A 24,908-nucleotide genomic window follows, 5' to 3' on the forward strand; every position below is an offset into this window, starting at 1 on the left:
TATATTTTTTTATTAATATATTATTCTAAAAATTATGTTAATAAACACACAATCCCTGCAAGCTCTAACCCCAGCATCCACCACATATATATATATATATATATATATGTCAAAAGGAGTGCTACTGGGCATGGCCAAATGTATATAACAAAAGACAAAGATACCCAATGCTACCTCCAATGTGACAAAATAGCTAGTTAAATACTTCAAAGTTGGTATTCTCATAAGTAAGGGTCACCCCACTTTTTAAGTAGCATGTTTTTCCATGTTCCTGTGCAGGACAGGCCCACTGAGGCCATTCTCCCTCCACTGCAGAGGTAAATGAGAATCATTACAAGTAGTGTTAGGACCTGCTTACTGGTCATGCCGTGACGTGGCTGCTTACTGGTCATGCCGGGAAGTGGCTGCAGGCTTATAACGCTTTGGCCAAAGGGTTTAACTAAATGACCCCTACTCATGAGAATACTAAATACTTCAATGTTAACTATGTATTTTGGCACATTGGATGTAGCATTGGGTATTTTTGTCTTCTGTTCTAACAATAATGTGCAAGCAGAAACGGACTTGTGGTTGTAGGAAACTTTTTCTATGGTGTCCTGTGTGTATATGCGGTTATATAAAGGATTTGTTTTCACCTCTTGTTTCGATCACAATTCCTTCAGGGAAACTAAACCCCAGACTGTATGGTATTGTAATAACACATTTTTTTTCTTTAATTCAATTGTATATTTTTCTGCAGTGTTTACTTTGCTATATATATTGCGAGAATTTACCAGAACTAGTTATTTCCTCATGTTAAACACCGAGCTTTAATTTAACTCCACTGTATCTGTTGTTGTTGTGGATAAAGTACATTCATATGGCCCTGTAAACATTCACAATTACTCAGCAACTGAGACACGAAATCTTGCATTAAGATGGGCTGACACATTCATCCAACATCAGTGGAGACTTCAGCTCCCATTAGGATCCATGCCACAATTACCTTAGAAGAGAGTCCCTGTCATGAAGAGTTTGGATCCAGTAGACCGATTTCCCTTCATGACCATCAAGAACGGTCTCCACTCTCCGTGTATTGAGATTCCACACATGGACCAGTCCACTGGAGGCCCTAGGAGTAACAAGTCAAGAAAAAAAAATGGATGGTGGGAACAAGATAAAGATTCAGCAACACATATTTTTACCACCATTCATCCTCTGCAGCATACATATAATGCTACTCAAAACCCAAAAAAGTATGACATTTGCTTTAAATAATTAAAGTCAAATAATAATTTAAAAAAGTGGTTCTTTTCTGGCCCATGGGTTGTGGTTGATAAGAATATCAGCTCCCTTCCAGTCTCCTTCTCGAGCACTCTTCTTACCTTTAGGATGAGCATTTCTGTCAAGGCCTAGTCCTTTTCTTATGAAAACCAAGATGTAATGTTTATAACACTAATTACCATACCAAACTCATCTTGCTTGCCAAGCTATACCCATGGCAGTGTGTCCACTCACCCAGAGAAGAGAAGTGGTGGGCACTGTCCTTGAGCCGTGCAACTAAAATGCAAGCAGTTCACCTCTGCACTGACCCCTCGAAGAACAAATTTGGGATCTGGAGGTGGAAGAGACATCTTCAGTGTTCTAATGCAAAGGAAAGGGGGGGAGGAGAGAAATAAAAACAGGTCTAAATAAGTGACGACAACCAAAAAAAGTATATGGACAAAAATTAGTTGGCTTTTTATTCTATTCCCAAAATATTTTATCTAGAACACATGGATATTAAGGAAATGATCAAGTTCAAAAGAACGCTTAAATATGTTTCAGTACAAAGATTGGAGCATACAAGTGTGTGTGTGTGTGTATGTGTGTATGTTATATATATATAGTGGTTGACAAATCACCAAAAAATCTACTCGCCACACAAAAAAATCTACTCGCCCGGGGCGAGCAAATGTATAGGTTTGTCGAACACTAATATATACAGTGTTCGACAAACCTATACATTTGCTCGCCCCGGGCGAGTGGATTTAACCCCCGGGCGAGTAAATATTGGCCCAAGCAGCACACGTTTGGTACTAGGTGGCGAGTAGATTTTTTTTGTGTGGCGAGTAGATTTTTTGGTGATTTGTCAACCACTGAATATATATATATATATATATATATATATATATATATATATATATATATATATATATATATATATATATATATATATATATATATATATATATATATATATATATTAGTGTTCGACAAACCTATACATTTGCTCGCCCCGGGCGACGAGATTTTTTTGTGTGGCGAGTAGATTTTTACATATATAAAATATATATTAACATACACACCAGCAAGCTCAAACGCCCACACCCACCTAATCTTGACTATATGTAATGCCACATAGAGTGCAACTGGGCTTTTGTGGCACACAAATACAGCAAACACAGGGGGTGCCCAGTGCTACGTCCAAATGACAAAACATACATGGTAATAATTACAAGAAATGATGCTTCAGTGTAAATAATAATGCTAATGCTATTAATATTAAAATATGGTTTTTTAGTTAGAAATTTTGGCCAAAACATCATAAGCTTGCACACCAAATCGTCAAGGTAAACCATAATAAGTGCAAGTCCTACACTACACTGCATTAGTTCCCTATACCTCTGTGTGAGGGGGAAGAACCATAATAGATTCATTACCTATTATCTATTATGGTTCTTCCCCCTCCTCTCTCCTGATGAAGTCTCGTTCGAGACGAAACGCGTAGAGATTGCTGTGGAGCCTACTGTCCAGTTTGTATATTTTATACTGACACTCATCTGTATATATTGCACTTTTGCTGCGTTGCTAGCATTTTGCTACCAGCCATTCAGACATTCAAGTTCCTGTTTACACTGTGAACTCTCTCCAGCTGAAACCTCGCTGACGTCATCGAGCTCACGCGAGATTTGATTCAGTGTATGCTCTGTGTAGCGCCGGAGCAAGGGGAAGGCGGCGTCCCTCGTGGCTTTCGGTCCCTACTGGGACATAGAGGGGCTATTGTGGCAAGACACACCGCAGACATCACACCGAAGTCCTCCTCTTTGGGTTCCTGCGTCTGAACGGGCTGAGTTGTACTCAAAAATGCATTTTATTCAGCTCTGTTTGTGAGTGTGTATTTTTATCCCTTATTCCATAAATTTATTGTTATACAATTTTACGCTATGAGTGCGCCTGTTTTTTCTGTGTTTTTGTAGATATATATATACACCTCTAGCCATAAAACACATCCACACCGGGGGAAGGAGAAGCACAGATAACATTCCAAGAGACACTGTTTTTAAGTTATCCTTGCTTCATTCATTGTAACATCGCCGGAAGAAGAGATCAGTGTATCTCGAAAGCTCGCACAAATAAAAGCATTTCGTTAGCCACAGAACGGTATCATCTATTTATTTTTTGATTATTATATATATATATATATATATATATATATATATATATATATATATATATATATATATATATATATATATTTGTTTATAACTTAACTTTTAGCATAAGTCTTTGGGGTATTTTTAATCTGACTCTAGAATGAAGTATCATGGTGCGGATGGAAAAAATAATAAATAAGTTAAACAGTATACAAAGTCCTGGAGAAGAGTCCAAAACGTCCTTTCCCAATATGCTGCTATAGGACGTTCACTTTACACATTTGACTTATTAGGAATACCGACGTCTTTTCACAACATTAGCCTCTTGCCTGTTAAGATGACCAACCATACAAAAACAGATCTTCCGTCCCTGTTGACAGTAAGAAGTCACAAAGAAAGTAATGGGAGGAAACGTGGAAATATTTCCCCTGTCTAATCTGGGGGGACGGGGGTGGGTGTTTAAGCAAGTTGATGTGTTTGGGGGTTACACAGAAATCCTAAATCATGAGAGAGTACTAGACCTTGCATAATTTCTCTGCAGAACAGAGATATTTGTACAAGACTAGGAGCACGATACACATTCCCACAGGAAGACCAGCCAGGGATCTGTAATTCTATGCTTTCCCACTGCTGTCATTTCACTTGACATCACATTTAAAAAAAAAAGAAAAGGGAAGGGCTTGCTATTAATTCACAGTCCAATTTTTTTCTCTACTTAATGGTAATAAAATTCACACATTAGAAGCAAATGCTTGACGCCACTGTGATTCGGATAACTTCCAGTATATGTTACATTGAAAACATATGCCATGCTCATAGCTCGTATGTATAATGTTACCAGGAACAATAGGTTTATGATTAGTAATAAGTGACAAAAAAGGCACACAGCAGCATGCCCACATATCTTTTACAGGTCATGCAATTTTAAGCTACTACATCAACCAGTTTGTGAAGCCAAACCCTTGTTTAATTACTAGAGAGAGAGAGCCAACAGCCCTTTCAAGGACAGCCTTTTCCAAGATACCGTATTAGCTGTAGATCAGTGTTAAGATGCGTTTACAGATGGGTAACTCTTCTGAAGCTTATTCATTAAGTTAAATGCATTAGTCAGTGCCATAGGGAGGAAAGGTTGTAAAGATTCCTACAGCCCTAACACACTTCTCTCATGTCCAGTCCCATTCAGTAGTGGGGCAAAATAATGTAATCATTCTATACAAAACCCTTTCGTTTTGAATCATTCGCTAATCTCTCCTTGGGAGTCCCTTATTGAGGCGGAAAACAATACTGTACAATGTTGTAGGGGGCATCTGAGCTTGCATATCCATTCTAATTGTAGGCTACAGACACCAACTTCAGGAGATGTGTTAAAGTCACACGAGAGTAGCACACAAGAACCATGGAAGTCTTGAATGATGCAAATTTGTTGCATGAATAAGGCAAAATGATGCAAATTTGTAGTGCAGGAAAAATGTCTTAGAAATGAATTACAAGTATTGTTCTGCATTTTTGGTATTTACCAAATGTAACTCATGAATTACCAGGTTTTTTTTGTTGTTTTTTTTTTAATTAAACAAATTCTGAGGTTTTTCTAATCTACACCCATTTATTAATCAACGCTCGAGTGGCACTAAAGTATTTTTGTTCCCCAACCCCTGTTTTATGTTAATTTCCCTTCACCCAGGTTTTAACGTTTGGAAAATAAACACAACAGTTTTTTTTTTGTATTTTTATTTTTACAAATGGGGGGAAAAAAAACGGCAAAACACTAATTACTAGACATCCCCTCCAGGGAGGGAGAAAAACTGAACTGTATGTTCCTTATTGCTGAACAGTAAGGAAGTGAGGGGGGGTTGGAGTCCCGTGTTATTGCAGGAGGAGCAGCGCTAACGAAGCTCTAACTTATTTATCTGGCAGCGCAACGGTAACGTGGTCAAAACAAGACCGAGAAACACAGAAGGCCAGCGACGACAACTAGGAATGAGAGCCAATACACGTACAAATGTGGGGATTTACTCGTTGAACTTGCAGGCCTCACAACTTTCTTTCCGTGCAAGAGAAAAGTGAAACTTGTTTAACTTTCTTTTTTTTCCCAGTGCGGCTGTTTTGCACAGAACGACCGCTCATCTCAGTCAGAGCAGAAAATGAAAGGGGAATAGGATGACTTTTCAGGGGAGTTTGCCAGTGAGCATATGGATCTCATTGCCACTTGCACCGTTTCAGCCAGTGAAACAAATGCAATTAATCAATATGTAAAAGTCATAAATTAACATAAGCATTAATCATTCTAATATGTAAAAGCCACACATTAACATAAACATTCATCATTCTTATGCTCCAAATGTGTCAAGCTCCAATTTTTCCCCTTAATCAGTGCTTTTGTCTGTCATTCCTACCTCTTGGCTACCAGTTGCTTGGCCTTTAACACCGCAAAACATTTTGTGCTCTGAAAACTTCACTTAAGTAAATATTTCTATAGGAACCATGTAAAAAATGTCTACAGTACTGAAGACATTTTGTATCCTGTGCGTCTTCACACACACACACACAAATGCGTCAGGCTTGAGGAGCAGGAAAGCACATCTGAATGCACAGAAACGTGTGGTTTAAAACCCCCATTAACCCTTTCACTGCCAGAGGGGAAGCCAGCCCGCCCCATCCGGCAGTGAAAAGGTTAAAACAGGATTGTATGTTTACACAAATCAAGAGTAAAAGCAGGGACTTCTTATAAATATACCAAATTGCCATAGGATTTCAACCATTTACAGTGTTCCACAACCAGAATCATGCTGGGTGGAACTTCTTATTGAACAAAATAACTGTACGTGCGCCCCTGTAATCCCACACCGGATTCTTACTGCCGCCTCGGCGAAAGTGCAGCCCCCAGAGATCAGCGCAACAAACAAATAGGCAGGGCTCACGGTAAAAGCAAAAAGAGACAAAAAGGGGGGGATTGTTCCGGCACCGTGTGCTGTGAACAGCCCAGCATGAACTCGCTGACAAATGTGGGTTGACGGAGCTTATTAGTTATATTGTTTCCAGCACAAAATAAGCCAATATCCAGGTTATGTTTCCCATGTGAAATACAACTCTAAACAAGCACCCATAAAAATGGCTTCAAGCAGTGCCCACACGGATACAAAGATTCGCAGCAGCCTTGGATGTTGGGAAAGAAATGTTTGGAAAAACACACCTGATGTGTTTGCAGTGTCCCGCAATAACAAAAGCCACTTCAATTCAACTGTTAGGTTTACACGCTTGATAAACCATTGCAATTTAGCAGAAAATTGAGACACTCGGTGTCATTAGCAGGCTGTTTAGGGCAGGGGGTGGCTAATTCCAGTCCTCAAGAGCGACCAACAGGTCAGGTTTTCAGGATATCCCAGCTTCAGCACAGGTGGTTCAATTAGTGACTCAGTCAAAGACTGAGCCACCTCTGCTGAAGCAGGGACTGATTGAGGCACCTCTGCTGAAGCAAGGATACCCTTAAAACCTGACCTGTTGGTAGCTCTTGAGGACTGGAATTAGCCACCCACCCCTGCCCAAGAGCTACAAAGAAAAAGAAAAAAAGTAATACAAAGTTTGAAGAGTAAAAAAAACAATGCTTTAAATTAACATCACAGAAGCAGAAATTCCCATAAAAATGGGTAGCATATAAATAACACAGGACAGTAGTGTATAATTAAAAAATAATTACAAAAGCTAAAAGCCAATAAAAAAAAAATTAATGGGGGGGAGGGGGGGAGGGAGCACCAAAATGTACCAAATGCAAACATTTTTTAATTGTCAAAGGTTGACATTATTTGTCAGCAATTTAAAATAACTTGGTGCTATTAAAATAAACAATAAATATTTGCAAGCTAATAGAAGCCATGCACATATTTATGCTATGACGAGACTTCTGGTTTATTACTGTTCAAGCTAATTTATGCATTACTAATGACCCCATTATTCATCTGGTCTTGCATAATTTGGGGATATACGTCTTTTTGACATTGGCCCAGTGAAGACCGACTTGCCTGCAGTCATGTTGAGTAAGAGCAGGATCTGGATTTCCATTTAAAAGGCCGTGTTTATTCACTTGTCAGTTGGAAGTCTTTTTCTCCCCTCTTGAGCTGAAGCATTGTATCCCCACAAACCTCATGGGCTTCACTCAGGAAAAAAAAAATAGATGTTTCATGCTGGAAAATCCAGGCGTTTTGTTTTTTTCTTATTTAAGCATATAAAGATTGTTTGAGGAAGAAATTGTGAGAGCAGGAAAGTGACATATATATATATATATATATATACATACACACACACACACACACACACACACACACACACACGTAGTGGTATCAGTACCGTGTTAGCCGAGCTTCAATAATCAAAAAATAAATAGATGATACCGTTCTGTGGCTAACATTTCGTTAGCCACAGAACGGTATCATCTATTTATTTTTTGATATATATATATATATATATATATATACATACATACATACACACACACACATATATAGACACACACAGTAAGAGCACAGACTCCGACCCCTCAATCTTAAAATGTGTACCCTGTACTGTGACACCTGGACCTCCAGCCTACTTGAGTTGCTATCACTTCAATACAGCCTTAATTAATAAACAAACACGTTCTACATTATACATCATTTATAACATTGCAACACAGCACCATAATGTATGAAATCCCTAAAAATTACAGCAAACAAAGCCATGAGTTTGTCAACATATTTCTCTGTGGAAGACATCCACCCAAAGAACACTTTGCTCCAGGGAACACAGGTTGAAAACCAATGGTATAGTGGATGCACTGTAGAGTCACAATTGTTTTGCCACCTTAATTTTTAGACCCCAGGTCTCTGTGCCGTACCTGAGCCTTTCCTCCTTTCTACCTTCCAAAGGCACCAAACAGCCCACTATTGTGTTTTAGACTGGCTCTGGCAGGACCTCATGTGTCAATCTGTCATCAGGTGAGCTGATTACGACATGTTCTGACCAACTTAATTAGGATAACCTTTTACCAGCACCATGATCCCCAACCCAGAACAGTGAGATCAAAGATCAATGATTTCTTTAATACCGCAATAAATGGTTACAAGGAAATTAAAAACACTCATTAAAATGAACTTTTCTGAAATGCATATTTTGTATAGTGCTGTAGTGGTTATAACATCAGGGATATGACTAGTGAAGTGTGTGACTTGTGGGTTTTAGTGTCCTGTAAAGTTCGTTACTAGCTCCAAAGCTCTAAATACCCCCAAAAAAATCTACATACAGTATGCATATAACCTGACTCAGAATACCCAAACTGCACAAGTTTAAATGACTTCTGCAATTGGTCGTGAAATGTTTTATGGCAAAGACGCACAGGCCGTTCCTGAACCTCTGAATAAAAGGCTTTGCAGTTCTAACAATAATTGTAAGCAGCGTTGAGATAAGACTTCTTATATCGGCCTCATGAGTAGTGTCAAAGTGTCATAAAGGTACCGCGCCTACTGTGTGCGGTGGGAACCTTTTTGGGGGTTCTATGTATTGATGACACACGGCTGCCTGTAAGTAACACAAAAGTAATACGGGTCGCTGAAGTAGAAGCAAAACGCTATAAGCAACTCAAAAAAGGATAGGTGACCATTTGCAAATGCAGTTTTTAGACTAGTTACATTACCCACACCCTTTTAAAAGCATCATAACCTATAAGCACAACTAATAAATGGTATCTATTACATGGAATTACAGGTATGACGTAAGAAATGTTCTGAATACTGTATATATTGGTACGAGATAAAGGATTTAGTTAATGATGAGTGTTACAATAGGGCCCTGTTCGAGACAGGGATATTTACACAGTCTCCGGGAGACAGCTTCAAACATCTTTATGTTCCGTGAAATGTGCGTTATGCAAGAACACATTTTGCCACATTTATGCTTTTCCGTGTTTAGACTGCACTCATTTCCCATCTATTTTAAAACCATTATTTAAACACAGCCAAGTTGCGAGCTTTTCTAATGTCATTGGGTCAGGAAAAATGTAAATGGGCAATTAAAAGTTTGTTGCTAGCTCTGTTATTGACGAGTATGCTGAAATCCAGGAACCCTCGAGCATAACAATATTAACAGGGGCGGCCAACTCCAGTCCTCAAGGGCCACCAACAGGTCAGGTTTTATGGATATCCCAGCTTCAGCACAGGTGGCTCACTGAGCCACTGATTGAGACACCTGTGCTGAAGCGGACTGATTGCGACCACTTGTGCTGATGCAGGGATATCCTGCAAACCTGGCCTGTTGGTGGCCCTTGAGGGCTGGAGTTGGCCACTCCTGTAATATATGACATACAGTATACAAACAACAATCTTCTGATAAAAATATGTTCTCTTTCAAGCTGGTTGTATTAAAAAATATTCCGGTCCCTGTTATTTTTTCTCTTTAGCAATAGGATATCCCCTTTGATGGTTATACACAGCAAAACCATGACATCCGATTCAAAGTAATGACAGACACTTTTTACACTCCCATTGATCATAAAACTTACATGCAGATAAGTCTGGAATGGTTAGGCATAAAAGGATACGATGGAATAACTGTGCCGATTATAAAGAGGCTTCCTAAAAACATTGATCAAAATGTTTTTTTTAATACCCACCCCAATTGTACTTTTGTGGAAAAAGGAAATTAGTAGGATGTGAAAATGAATCACACAAGATACCTCACAGACTTTATAGCTGGTGAATGAATTAAAAAGGAATATTCCCCGTCAAGTAACTCTAACCTGTGTGTCAGAATCTATGATAATTGGGGGGAAAGAGAATTCATTTAGCAGCACCAAGTCAAAGCTGTTTCTCATAGCTCCATCCTAAATCCTGCATATTGTCAGGAACCTTTCCCCTTTGAAGACATAGTCAATGATTGAGGCTTCTACTCTCTGGGAAACAGATAAGACAAGACTAGTAATCTGACTCTAAGCCACTGGATAAAGACAGTTTGTTTCCTCTTAGCCTGTCTGTCAACACCTCTTCAGTAATTAGTCCTAATTATTACAAAGGCCTAGCCTCCTATTCGCATTATTAAATCAGAAATAGTATCATAGGCCAGGTATCTTTCAACGCTTGCCCAGACTGGCGACCTTCGATTTCATTGAATCTTCTATCAGTATCCGCCTTTGGAAGAGACGAGGCAGTAATTTTAGTGTCGGCTTCAAAGATGCGGATCCCACGGTGGAATTCCAGTGATGCATTGAAAAGAAAAAAAAGCACACGCATGGCGTACCGGCCCTAGCACCGTTCTCAGCATTGTTCCGGGAAATTATCACCGTGCACAAGCCATACGCCTCGGATATATGCAACGAGTACTACTCGCTACTGAGAAACATTTCCCTTAACCCTTTTGCTATCAGGTGTCATATGCTCCTCTGACAGTGAGAATAAAAACATAAATGCAATGGTTTACTGAACAATTTACCCATAACCTGTCACATCTTTAATAATGAAACTATGTATAAGAAAAATATATATATTTTAACGGAGAGAGACACACACAAAAAATAAAAAATAAATAAAAAAGAGTGCCTCCCCCCTGCGGCATGGAGATCAGACCTCATTGTTGGTTGGGGGTCCTGTCGGGGAGGGGCGTGGGGGGTTTCTAGTACTAAAGCGTTAATTACACACGGCTAGATGCAAACACCCCCTCCACCACATACAAAACACCACTAATACCCCCCGAAGTACAATTCCCACCACCCCCTCAAATACAATTCTCCACCTCCAGAAATACACTTACCACCACCCCACAATAAATACACCTACCACTCCAACAAATACTTAACCAACCCCCCACTAATACACTTATCACTTACCTCTGGTTGCCGCCGCCGCCACCACCACCACCCCCCCCCTTCCAGCTGCTGCCTCCTGGTCCCATGCCAGGCATCTCTCTCTCCCGCCAGTGCACGCCAGAGGCCCGGCACCTGGTCCCACCTCTCTCTCCAACCGATGCGCGCCGGAAGCTGGGTGCACCAGGAAGTTAGGTTCAGCTTCCGGTGCACACCCGATGGAGGAAAAAAAAAAAAGAGGCCCCGCGTGTGACGAGGCAGCAGCTGGGGAGAGCCGGCGGCAACAACAGGCCCGGCCGCTGGACACAGAAGTTGGGCCTGGCCCCCAACTTCCAGGGCCGGTCGTCTCGCAACCACTTGTCCCGTCTACCCTCCCAGTCGGTGGCCCTGCCCAAGGACCTAGAGAGTAGGGATGTGGTTGGCGGTGGGGTATGGTGCAGAACGGCGTTACATTTTATGGCAGAAAGTCCTTCCCCCTCCCCTGGCCCACCATGAGATTTGCATTCACCCGCCTCCCAAGCCATGAGGTCGCGGTTCAGAGTTTTAGGATGAGGGGGGTGACAGTCGTTGAGGAGTCAGAGTTGGAGTGGGGGGGGGGGGTGTACATATATATATATATCTATATTTTCACGTGCTTATAACGCATTTAGCAGGATATTTCCCATCCATGACTACAATCTGATGGGCAGTGTTTGCGACACCTCTCACAGTTATGTTCTAAACATACACTTATCTGGTATCAGTATACTCACAGCAATAACATCTAGTTTTTCTTTCCACGATTACATTAAGCCTGTGTGATACATTTTGATGCAAAGGCAAATTTAGTGTAAAATGATGGGGGGGGGGGGAAATATAAAGAAAACCATGTTGAACAATAAATCACAGCCAGAATGTGTGTGAAAACATGCGTTATCCATCTCTAATTCCCTTGGGAGCTGGATTTCCATAAAGCATACACTTCCATGGGGTTAGTTGTAAACTGCATAGTAGTTTTGCTTTTGCCAATAATAAACAAGCACATTTTGCATTCAGCCCTGAAATAATGCAGGTGTAAAAGAGCCTTATACAGTTTGACAAATGTGGGGCCTCTGTTTACCGAAACAGTACGTTAAACATCAATATCCGTGTACTCAGGGGAGGACGATGACATTTTGTTTCCCCTCCCATGATTACACTAAGCTGGTATGAGAAATGTTCATGCAAAGTCTAAAGTTGGTGGTCTTGATATTTTTCTCATAAATTTACACCATTAGAATTGAGAGTCCTGGCAAGAAACTTTTGGGGGGTAGAAATGTTACCCATGTGTACATTCCGTGAGGTATGGACTTTCCAAAAATGTAACCTTTGGAGGGATATTTTCATGCAAGGGGTTAATTGTGCACCTTTCACATTTAGCCTTAACAAAACTCAGGTGTAAACAGTCTTGCTAATTTGGGGTGGGTATTGTTCAACAAAGCATGAACACCTATACACATATCCTGTATCAGTGTTTTATTTATAACATGTTTTACCAAGTAAGTAAGTAATACATTGAGAGTTACCTCTCGTTTTCAAGTACAGGTAGTCCTCGCTATCCAACGTTTCACTTTACAACGAATGGCATATCCAACGCTTTACAATGCAAGCCTATGGGCCGTTTTCCGACGCCGGAATGCGTTATCCAACACTCACCGCCACCGATTAACATGGGACTCACTTTACAACGGTTTCACTATCCAACACTACTTCCAGAACGGGTTACGTTGGATAACCGAGGACCGCCTGTATGTCCTGGGCATAGAGTTAAGATGACAAATAATACATGGTTACAAATACATTGTTACGCAAGTGAGCAGGGTATACATTATATACAAAACATTGCATGTACAGTTAAAGATAATATATATTATAAGTGGATATTTAGTTCAATAAAAAGGATGACGTTGGCGACAGAAATATTAGACAATATGAACAAAATAAGACGTTATTTCATGCATAGGCATGACAGATCTTGGTCACATTAAATGCAAATCAATTCAAGATAGAGACGGATACAATTCCATTCAAGAAACAGTTCGAACGCTCAACGTGTGCTGAAAAAAAACTCCATATATAGTTTTCATAGGTCCATATAAAGTCTCCCACAGGAATCATGTTTATATATAAATATATAACTTGATCACGCAGGTGGAAACTACCATTGGCAGCAAAAAGGTTCAAACTCAAACCTTATTGTAGGATTATTGGAGTAAATACTTTGGGAACCTGAGCTTGAAACAAGATTGTTTCTTGCTGGACCTACAAGGCATCTATCTACCATGCATTGCTGATATAGCCACCACTACAAGGTTTAGCAACGTGCTGAAAGTTTATTTCCAGCAGCTAAACGGTTAACAATGCTTTTTAATGTGTACTAGTTAATGGCTTTAACAAAATATTCTTTAGATTATAATCAACGTTTATTAGCTTGTGTTGACACATTATTTTTGCAAGGCGATGTTTAAATTTAAAAAAAAAAAAAAAAAAAAAAGAGCAAATTTTCTCCATAGCTACTTGTCTGGCCCTAATTACAGGTAACTATAAAAATTATAATAAATTACAATTAGAAGGAGCCAGTTATTTTATTTTTGTTTTCAGAGACTCACAGCAAAGCCAAAAGAAATTGCTCAGCCACTCTACTGCCAAGTGTTCATTATGAAACCCACCTAAGATTGGAGGTGCCAGTGCATCACCATCAAAGACAGACTTCAACGTAATTAACAGCAGATCGGCCCTATTTATATGGGGCGACTTGAAATCTGTATAACACTTCAAACGAGGCCTTAATAAGCTATGTAGCACATGTCATGATTATGTATTATTTTTACCAGCAAGTCCCTAGATCTTTAACCAATCGAAGTGTAGAGGAAATGTGTGTGTTTATATTACAGACTAGGTTATCAGCAGAAATGTTATGGAAATTAACATCAGATGGTAGTTGAAACCGAAAAAAAAAAAAAGATGGAAATAATTCAGATTCACTTAGAAACAGGGAGGTAGAGGCCAACCAACGTGAATGGGCTAAAAATGTATGTTTTAAAATCCCTCTTATCTGACAGCGTGAAACAGCACCATTTCTTTAATATTCTGGAATTTCTGTTCTGTAAAAAAACATCCTTAAAAAAGCGATTTCCATTTATTACCCTCCCCTGAATTCAAACAAATAATACAGGCATACCCCGCATTAACGTACGCAATGGGACCGGAGCATGTATGTAAAGTGAAAATGTACTTAAAGTGAAGCACTACCTTTTCCCCACTTATCGATGCATGTACTGTACTGCAATCGTCATATACGTGCATAACTGATGTAAATAACGCATTTGTAACAGGCTCTATAGTCTCCCCGCTTGCGCACAGCTTCGGTACAGGCAGGGAGCCGCTATTGCTGTTCAGGGCGTGCTGACAGGCGCATGCGTGAGCTGCCGTTTGCCTATTGAGCGAGATGTACTTACTCGCGAGTGTACTTAAAGTGAGTGTCCTTAAACCGGGGTATGCCTGTATATGGCAAAACTGGGATTGATTTCAACAATCAGAAGACTTTACTGGTAACTCACAACAGCTTTAAATCTACACTTGGAACCAGTAAGGATTATCACCTTTGTTGGCAATATCTTGGGTTTAAATTGGGCCAGGAAACACACAAAATCAGCATGGCAGATCTGATGACTATTATGTCTAAGTGGCGGTAGGCCTGGATTATTCTATTACACAGGAAAGCAAATTAAGAAAAAAGGACATCCCAAATACCAAACACTACTTTAAGAAAACTAAAAAAATCGAACGAACCATTATTGATTCAAGTTTCCTTTTACTGCCGGAGAGAATAGGCTCCTATAAAACACTTGCTTCTAAGTTTGGCAAGCTAAATGCATTGCAAGCTTTAGGGTACATTTAAAACGCCTAATTGCTTTCATAAAATCCCCGCCACTGTAATCTTTCTAAAACCTTCATAGGCTGAGATTTAAACCATTGGCTGGTCACACTTGATATATAAAACCATGAAGGCTTGGTGTTTATAGTCAGGCATCTTATCTTTTTTTACAGTGACTCCTACTCTTACAGTAAAAGGCATCAAGGAATTAGGTTCTCTTTTATATTTTTTCAGGCTATGAAATCCCCCAAATCATTTAAACAAAAAAGGATTTAATCCCATGTTCTAAGAAATCTTAGAAATTCTTTTCTCTTTTATTATTTTTTAACGTCAAAACTTTCTCAGGGATGTAGACAAAAACAAGAGTTTTATAACTTGAAAGTAGAATACAAAATGCAATATTTAACTGTACAGTACATCTTTTCTGGTACTAAAAACCGTGTCAGATTATGGGTCTCATACACCCTATGGCTAGTAAAGGAAGGTGGGGTGTGGGGGTGCACAATATTTTTTTTTTAGAAAAGGGCAGTTTTATTATACAAAAGACTGAAATAGTGTATGTGTAGCACCTGTTCCCCCCCCTGCCACGGAAGATCTGGCCACTACATGGGTGTTTTCCCTGCGTACTGTAGCTCACCCACTGGTTCAGGAAGTCTGAATGGCACCGCAAGTTTGGGAGCAGCAACAGGCAGGCTGTCTCTTGGCTCTTAGGCCTGGGACATGGTAAAGCAGACCCCGCTGAGCCGCGCTGAGCAGATGCACTTACCCCCTGCATCTGCAATCAGCGCGGCTTTAGGAGCCGCTTCCACATGTGTGCGGAGGCTCAGAAAATTTCAGCAGACAGGCAGGTTTACATTTTTGCGCTGGGGGGAGCGGAGGAGCGGTTACGTGACCGCAAACATCCAATGGGAGCGAGGGACTAGCCCTGCCTCGCCTCCGCCTCCATCACGCCTTCGCCCCGCCCCCAAAGCGCGCTCACTGCCTCGCTTGCCAGGACACAAAAAAGCACCAGATTGAGCAGGCGAGGCAGAGCAGCACGGCTCAGCGCGGCTTGAGGTACCATGCCCGAGGCCTTAGGCTATGGCCCCGCTGTCAGCACCGCACGTGCAGCCGAGTTCCCCAGTCTGCAGTGGGAAAGACAGGGGGGGGGCGTAATGGGGGAGTGACAGGTGGCGCAGCCATTACATCACCCGGCAGGTTCACCCTCATTGGCTGAACCGCCGGGGGGTTTGGCCTGGCGCTCCATCGCTAATATTGAGCACAATTTTCGTGTCTGCAGGAAAAACTGTCCGCCCTTGCAGTGGGCCCGGCCCCAATGAGGGGCGGCTCTTGTCCCCGCAGCGCCCGCCATAGTGGGCGCTGCAGCAGGCAGCGGGGACCTGGCCTTACTGTGTAGCACCTCCATCCCATGAGGATCCTGCTAGATGCAGGATGGTCCCCACAGACAATACTCCGTTCCAATAATCATACACTTGGTCCAACGGCAGCTTTATTGTACAATGGCATGATCGTCCTCCAGCCCTGGAGCAGACCCAGGGGCTGGAGGCCCCAAGAGCCCCTCCCAATCTCCTTGACCCTCTTGTAGGGAAAAGGGTATCACACTGTCCCACAATCAACCCCTTCAATTTGGTGGTGTCAGCCTTTCTACCCGGGGGAGAAGGGCTTGTAACCTTGCCCCATAACAGGGCAGGTCCAAGTACTGACTGGCATCACCCCATATACATGTGACCCACTCAGTACCCTCCCCAGGTATGACACTCTAACTGCCGTTTAGGTCCGCACCTGGATATGGCAACATAGTACCCATCAAGGCTGCAACTGCAGACTAGGCCTTGAAGCAGGAGATTAACCCCAACACTGCCTGTTCCTATCAGAATTTATAGTTTTGAAGCCAGAAGAAGGCTATAGCCAGGGGCACTTAGCTACATATGTATAAATTATAAAAAATATTATATAATGACAAGATGAAAAACTTCTTGATCAACAATAACAACATTGAATAATTAATAAACTACAGATTACACAATCAAAAACACAAAAAATAGAGATACATTTTCATATTTGCAGTCACAGTTGTGTCAATCGTTTAGTCCTGTTCTTTAAATTAAAACGAAATAAAAAAACTCTAATAAAAGGTAAATATGACTTGCTTAATAATAAACACAACAACTGACAATCAGAATCAAAAAACGGCCATGCACATAAACTGCCAAAAACTAAGAAACTCTCGTCACAAAACCTAACTGTCACCTACAATGTGAACTGCGTGCGGCAAAATTGGAAACGCAGATTTGGTGCAGGCGGCCATCTTATTTTACGTCGCACTGGCAAACTCCTTTTCCTAAAGGCCGGTCGGCTCAGAACTCGGGGGCACAATGATAACATTTACAGGAGACATAATACAGTATGTGCATTACTTTTCGTAGGCCTTCCCCCCCCCCCCCCCCCCCCCCCCGTAGGCCCTAGGCACTGCGCCCGTAGTGCCTTGACCATAACTGAGGCCTGACTACAAGTACCATAAATGGTACAATAACCGGTAAAAGAATAGTTTTGTTTATTAGGTGGCAGGCTATAGAACCATTTATAATCTGTAAGGTGTCCCGATAAAAGAGGAGAAGTTACAATGAACATCTTTTGTACCACTTCATACTTTTTTTTAATTGCCTGTTACTGGTACCCCACATACGTACTACACAATAATTTTTACTTTTATAATCAGGAAACAAAACAGCTGGCATCACACAAAGTAACTTTTAACAACCTCTTTTTTCCCCCCACTCATTGCAGCTTCTTAGGCTGCGGCCTATTAGGGCGAACCAGCCTTGTGACGTCACGGCCCACGTCTCCACGTCGCGAGCGATTTCAGTTCACAGATGTGACTCCATGCGCTTCGTCATGCGCGCCCACTATATCCGGGACCTTATAGTGCAGGAGTGGCCAACTCCAGTCCTCAAGGGCCACCAACAGGTCAGGTGTTAAGGCTATCCCAGCTTCAGCACAGGTAGCTCAACCAGTGGCTCAATCGAAGACTGCACCACCTGTGCTGAAGCTGCGATAGCCTTAAAACCTGACCTGTTGGTGGTCCTTGAAAACTGGAGTTAGCTACCCGTTATAGAGCCCTTGTGATTTGTGAGCTCACATCTGTGCTTCCAATGAGGGTTTTTATAATGACAGGATCTTTCTTTCCTAAAAAGTGGATTCAGCAAAACATCTATATAAATATAATTTGCTCTAAGGCTTAAAACAGCAAGAGGGAATTTATTTATCAGCATTTCTTAAACACATTCTGGGATCAAATTATGCCTGGAACATATTTTACAAATTGATTGGACATAGATTTGTTTTACAAATAAGATTACATTTAACACATAACTTAATGCTCTGTATGTTCTAACTCCAAAAGAAATATTACATGAAATACTTTTTGCCATGAAAGAAAAACTACAGAACAGGATTTCAGGATTAAGTGTACGACCAGGAATTTTTAAACGAATTAACCCTTTTGCACACATTCCCCCCTCAAAAAGTGTTCCCCATTTGTAATTAGTCAATAGCTAGTTATAATAGATGTCTTTGCTATGGGAAAGTAATATGAACCAACGTCAATTGAGAATATTTATTAGATGAAAGAAACATACGTGCATTGCATTAAATTGAGTAATGAAGCTGCACAGGTCAGCAAGGACCAAGATGTTATTATATTTGGCTTGGTAGCTCTGCAATACGTATGCACAAATATCGTGTGCGTGCCATTAATTTGTTTTACACATTCTTTCTGTGTTCAACATTAGAATGAATCTCTGCTCTTTTCCCTGCAGCTTCTCATTTCAGGTCCCAACAGCATTAAACGTTACAAATGGATCAACCCAGGATCACCCAAAAGGCTTCCACTGAACAGAAACAGAACAAGCACAATCCATTAAAAAGACACAGTGCCGGTGGTAACAGCTTGGAACTCACAGTTGCTACACATGCAAGAATTAATTAATTCCATTAACGGTCCTTAGGAAAGCCTCATATCAAAGTACTGCAATAGGTGGAACTTCTGTTAGGAAGTGCATTTGCCAACTGAAAACATAGACAATAAAAATGTACTCTTAAGATAAACACAGGAGGAAGCAACACCCTAAATTGTAAAATGGGGGGAAACCAGTTGACTTGACTGGAATAACAAGGACAATAATAAAAACAATGACTTGTTTTCACACTGGACAAGGTTCCCATGTTTTGCATGTATTAGTGTGAAAAACTCAACATTTCTGTTAAATGCATATTATTAATTTAGCCATTGGGCAACTCCAGTCTGCAAGAGCTACCAATAGGTCAGTTTTTCAAGATATCCCTGCTTCAGCACAAATGGCTCAGTCTTGACCTGACCTGTTGGTAGCTCTTCAGGACTGTAGTTGGCCACCCCTGATTTAGAGAGTTTTCATATCAACTAGAAACCTACGTGACCGATTTGAATTTTGCCTGGCAATACCCTTTGAGCATGCAAGATGTGTGTTTCCAGTAAGCACATAATAGTGTAGACTGGATGTTTCACACCAACACGGAAACAGTTAATGTATGCCATAGTACAAGATATGGACCAGTATAGTTTTTTTTTTAATATATATCAATATACAGGAATTCCAAATTATGTTAACGGAATAGTACTGTGCAATTGAATAAAGAGAACTACAAGATACAATGTACAGAATGAGGGTCCTTCATCGGATAACTGAGAGATTCAGAAGCTTGCAACATCAACAACTACTTGTTGGTCCAATAAAAAGGTATCATACCCCAACTCCCTCTCCCTCTTTTGTTACCACGTGGAAGAAAGGACCAACACAACTCCCAACCCTTCTTTGCTTAATATACAGAATGCAATCAACACATTATGAAATCTAGCACTATAAGACAGGTTGTTCCATATGGAATAAAACAGAAGATTATCATATGTGCTGCAATACTTATTTTAATTATAGGTCTATGTACTTAACCCAATTGATATGGCATTTTTGTCAGTACTGTAATTTCTTAATTTTTATCTTTACCTTCATACTTTGTACAATTTAATACATTTTATTATTGCATGTCATTTTATTAAAACGTTGATAAAAAATAATAGAAAATTAACACCCGAAAGTCAAAACATTTGCAACATACCTAGCAGGAAATGTACATTACCAGTTAAAAGATCGTTGAATTCCTAGCACCTTAAATAATAATAATAATAATAATAAATTGATGAATAAGCTGCTCCCTCAAACGTACATTTTGCCTGGAGCACATGAAACAGAACATATAATACCAACAGGTAAAATATATATTCAGCTATAACAACTAGATCACGGGTAGAAAACTTCAGTCCTCAAGAGCTACCAAGAGGTCTGGTTTTCAGGATATCCCAGCTTCAGCACAGGTGGCTCAATCAGTGGCCCAGTTGAAGACTTCATCACCTGCGCTGAAGCAGGGATATCCTTAAAACCTGACCTGTTGGTGGCCCTTGAGGACTGGAGTTGCCCCCCTTGTTCTATATACAGCGCTGGGTACTACACACTATGTTGTAATTGTGAATCACCGAGCAAAGAGCTAAATCAAGTAAAGATCTTATTTAATTTTTTACCGCAGCTATAATATACATTATTGTAAACATTGAGGCTTTATTTTCCAGCAGTGACGCAGTAGCAGTTTGTACTTTCTGTAGGTTTGGTGAGGTTGATCAGTCATGACATATTGACCAAATCAGCATATGTTATACTCGATTTGTAAAAACCCTTAATTTGCAGGTTTCCTGTAAGGAATAATTTAACAATCTCTTCCTGCAACATTCATTAAGTTTGAATTACCGGTAATATTTGTATTGTACTTTGCCAGTCTCTCAAAACTTCTTTAGGAGGAATAGCACATCTATTCTTGTAATTTCTACTGCACTTTTTCTCATGTGTGTGCAGCGAGCCTCCTCTGTCCTTGTCTATACTCAGCTGCTATTTATTTAACTGACCAGACAATAATTATAAACCTACCAAAAGTACTTCTAGTATTGAAGAGCAATGAAAAATTGCTGACTAAACAATTCGGATTTTCGAGAAATTCATGTATTATTTTATTTTTAAATCAAACATTACTATCATTACATTATTTTAAAATATGTTTGGCCATTGTGATTAAAATCTTCTTAGATGGCAGCAACTTCAAACTGATTAAGTCCATTTAAATGTGGGGACGAAGTTTGTACTCTAGAACAGGGGAGTGCAATCTTTTCATGCTGCGACCCCTGCCTGCTTCCCTCCCTGTTCGTACCCCACCTCCCTTGCCTTCTCTCCGGCGTCAAATGACACCGCGGGGTCACGTTGCCATGCCAACATGACGTCACATGACCCTGCGGCGTCATTTGACGCTGCGTTGCCGAACAGAAGGTAAGTGAAGTTGCAGAGGCCTCACGCGATCCCCCGCCATTCATTTAAATGCCTTGGGGAAAGAACGCAGGACCTCTGCAACCGTCATGCCCCCTCTGAACAATTTTGCACCCCCGTTTGTGCACCGATGCTCTAGAACGACCAACAATTGACTTACATACACACACCTACTCACTGTGTATAATAATAATAATAACAACTTTATTTCACATAGCCCTTTTCTCCCAATGAGACGCAAAGTGCATCACAATTACAATATATTGCGCTGTACACAGGAATGTTACAGACAGTCCCTGCCTAGATGAGTTTACAATCTATGTTTTGTTGGTTTCCTGAGGCACAGGGAGATAAAGTTAGGGTGACCAGATTTTCAAAATGAAAAACCGGGACACAATAAAAAATTATTTATAAAACAAATTACATCACGTGACGCACCCCGTTGCCATGACAACGAGACACTGCCGTCAGGTGACATGTTGCCATGACAATGTGGCATCACGTGATGCCTCGGCACCATAATGCATCCCGTTGGTGGGGGCTGCAGTGTGTGTCTGTGTGTATAGGAGGTGGGCCCTGCAGTGTGTGTTTGTGTGTATATAAATAATGAAGACATTAATTTAAATTAAAATAATTAACACATTAAAATTAAAAACATAATTAATTGACAAATTAAAATTAAATAAAAAAAATGTAGGCATTCATTAAAATTAAGACTTTTAAAAATGTGACATTCCTGACCTTGTGTGTATATTACACTTTGCAAAATAGGGTATATTACACTTTGCAAAATAGGGTCTCTTGCTCTCCTCGTGGCACTCAGTGACATCACTGCCATGCAGGGCCGCAGACAGCTTTCCCTTGGCCCGGGAACAACGTTTCCACCGGGGCCCCCTACCCACGTTTCGGCTGCCTTGCGAGAACCCCCCCTTTTCATACATTAACTCACTCTCACCCCACCTCACACTCCACAGTCACCCATTCCTTCCCCCCCCTCTCTCTTACACACCCACCCACATGTATTTTTCTCCCCTCCCCACACTCATCCTCCCTCCTCAATATACGTGCACACACAGTGACAAACACACACAGCCCCTCCCCTCCTCATACTTCCCTCTCCTCTCCTCATACCTGTCCCCTCATACTTCCCCCAACTCTCCATATACCTCCCCTCCTCTCCTCTCCTCATACCTTCCGCTCCTCATACCTCTCCTTCTCCATCCTTTCCTCATACCTACCCTCTTCCCCCTCATATCTGCCCCCCTCCTTATATCTCCTCATACCTTCCCCATCCCTCCTATCTGCCCCTCCTCATACCTTCCCCGCCCCTCCTCATACCTTCCCCGCCCCTCCCCCTCATATCTCCCCCATCCCACCTCATACCTGCCCCATGCCACCTCATACCTGCCCCATGCCACCTCATACCTTCCCCTCCTCATACCTTCCCCTCAGCTCCTTATATCTCCCCCTCCTCATACCGCTCCCTCCTCTCCTCCTATGACACCCAGACAGACAGCGCGCACACACACACACACACAGACGCACACACACACACACGCAGCTCACTGAGAAGCAGCTCACTCCATCCGGCCCCGGTACTAAGCCCTGCCCCCGAGATCCTCTGACCTCCAACCAATCCCCTGCGTCTACTCTCTAAAGCCCAGCTCCCCACCCCCCGGCATTCTAACATGGAAAAAATACTACCCGGCTGCCGCATCCTCCTCGGCACCACCGCTTGCTCCCCCCGCGAACCCCCCACCCGCGCATCATCGCCGACTCCCCTGTGCACCAGGGAGAAAAACCGGGACATCCCAGCAAAAACCGGGACTGTCCCGGCAAAACCAGGACGAATGGTCACCCTGGATAAAGTGACTTGCCCAGTCAGGCCGCGGTCCCAGTGTGCACTGTAGCATGCACGCCCGGCAAGAGGGGGTGGGGGGGGCGCATGCACAGCGCTTCACCGCGATCTACGAGAAGGTGCCGGAGATTGCGATGGGGGGCGTGGCTGAGGGTTTCTAGGGGCGTGCCCATGACCTCACACGGCTGGTTCACGCTCATTGGCTGAACCGCCAGCAGGGGCGTGGCCACCCCTCCGTCACAACTTGTAAATTCAATTTCAATGTCTTTGTGAAAAATTGTAGTACAGCGCAGCTGCACATTCCGCACGAAGGTGCATACTGGGCCCAGCCCCATTGAGGGGCGGTGTTTGTTCACGCAGCGCACGTAGAAGGCACTGGGACCGCGGCCTAAGTCTTTACTCACTGAGCCACTGCATGCAATTACCCCAAGAACTGGGATATTAAAATTGTACACTACCACATAATATAGATCACCTTAATGTATATAACCTCCCTGTTACATATGGCCATGGCTCCTCAATGTGTAGATTACCTGAAATGTGTGTGGCGAGGAGGTGTTTAGGGGGGGGGGGGCTTGAAAGTGTTTTTAGGGGGGATGGAGAAAGTGTTTGGGGGGGGAAGTGTGTGTGTGGGGGGGGGGAGTAACATGTGAATGTTTTTGTATCTAGATATATTATATATCCGTCATGTGACTTTATTTATTTATTTATATATAATATAAATACATGCAACCACGTGACCCCTCGTGTGTGTGTGTGTGTGTGTGTATGTATGTATATATATATATACATATACATATATATATATATATATATATATATATATATATGTAATGCGGCATGATGGGATTATACCGTGTGTCTCCGCCCCCCGCCGTTACTCCGGGACACAGGTATATTACCTGCCTAACCGGCAACCGCCTCAGAACGTCATCCTCCCGCGCCCGCACTCCGCTGACAGCCCTGAGAAGAGACGTCACCATGCGCCACTGGAGGCATGGAGGACCCCCTCCCCCTTTCCCGCCGCCGAATGGGGCTGAGCTGCCCGGTATGTGCCTGCGCTGAAAGTGACAGCTGCAGCAAGCCTCTCTCACACACTGCTGCAGGGCTGCCAGTGATGCTCTTTTTATCATTATCCCCCCCCTTGCTGTAGTGTGCCGTGGATGTTTAATATTTCTGCCTCGTCTCCCCAGGGTGCAGGTGTCACAGGAACCTGACACATAATATATATGATATACTATTATATGTAATATATTATACTATACATTATATGTAATATATTATATTATACTATATATTATATACCATTATATGTAATATATACTATTATATGTAATATATATTATATACTATTATATGTAATATCTATATTATATACTGTTATATGTAATATATACTAATATATATATATATATATATATATATATATATATATATATATATATATATATATAATAAATAAAAAAAATTATTAGGCTCACTTTCACTTGTCTTTCCTTGTGGGATACAGAAGCTTACAAGATAGTGCGCTCCTTCC

At 41.5% G+C, this 24,908-nt stretch overlaps 1 protein-coding gene across 5 annotated transcripts in view; it reads right to left on the bottom strand.

Annotated features, from left to right (window-relative positions):
- GNB1L (G protein subunit beta 1 like) overlaps positions 1 to 24,405 on the bottom strand; it is a 37,303-nt gene extending 12,898 nt beyond the window's left edge. The window contains exons 1-4 of one of the 5 annotated variants that reach the window (XM_075568559.1): positions 24,274 to 24,361; positions 12,762 to 12,990; positions 1,498 to 1,623; positions 986 to 1,111 (exon numbers count right to left, since the gene is read on the bottom strand). In XM_075568559.1, the coding sequence (XP_075424674.1) occupies positions 986 to 1,111; positions 1,498 to 1,613 (242 nt within the window). In that variant the 5' untranslated portion in view covers positions 1,614 to 1,623; positions 12,762 to 12,990; positions 24,274 to 24,361. Of the gene's footprint in view, positions 1 to 985; positions 1,112 to 1,497; positions 1,624 to 12,761; positions 12,991 to 22,254; positions 22,435 to 24,273 lie in introns of those variants that run through there. The other 4 variants (XM_075568561.1, XM_075568560.1, XM_075568562.1 and 1 more) reach the window with 4 other exon arrangements.
- Between the last annotated feature and the right edge of the window lie 503 nt (positions 24,406 to 24,908).

The sequence above is a fragment of the Ascaphus truei genome, chromosome 13, assembly GCF_040206685.1.
Source record: "Ascaphus truei isolate aAscTru1 chromosome 13, aAscTru1.hap1, whole genome shotgun sequence".
In the NCBI taxonomy this organism is placed as follows: Eukaryota; Metazoa; Chordata; class Amphibia; order Anura; family Ascaphidae; genus Ascaphus; species Ascaphus truei.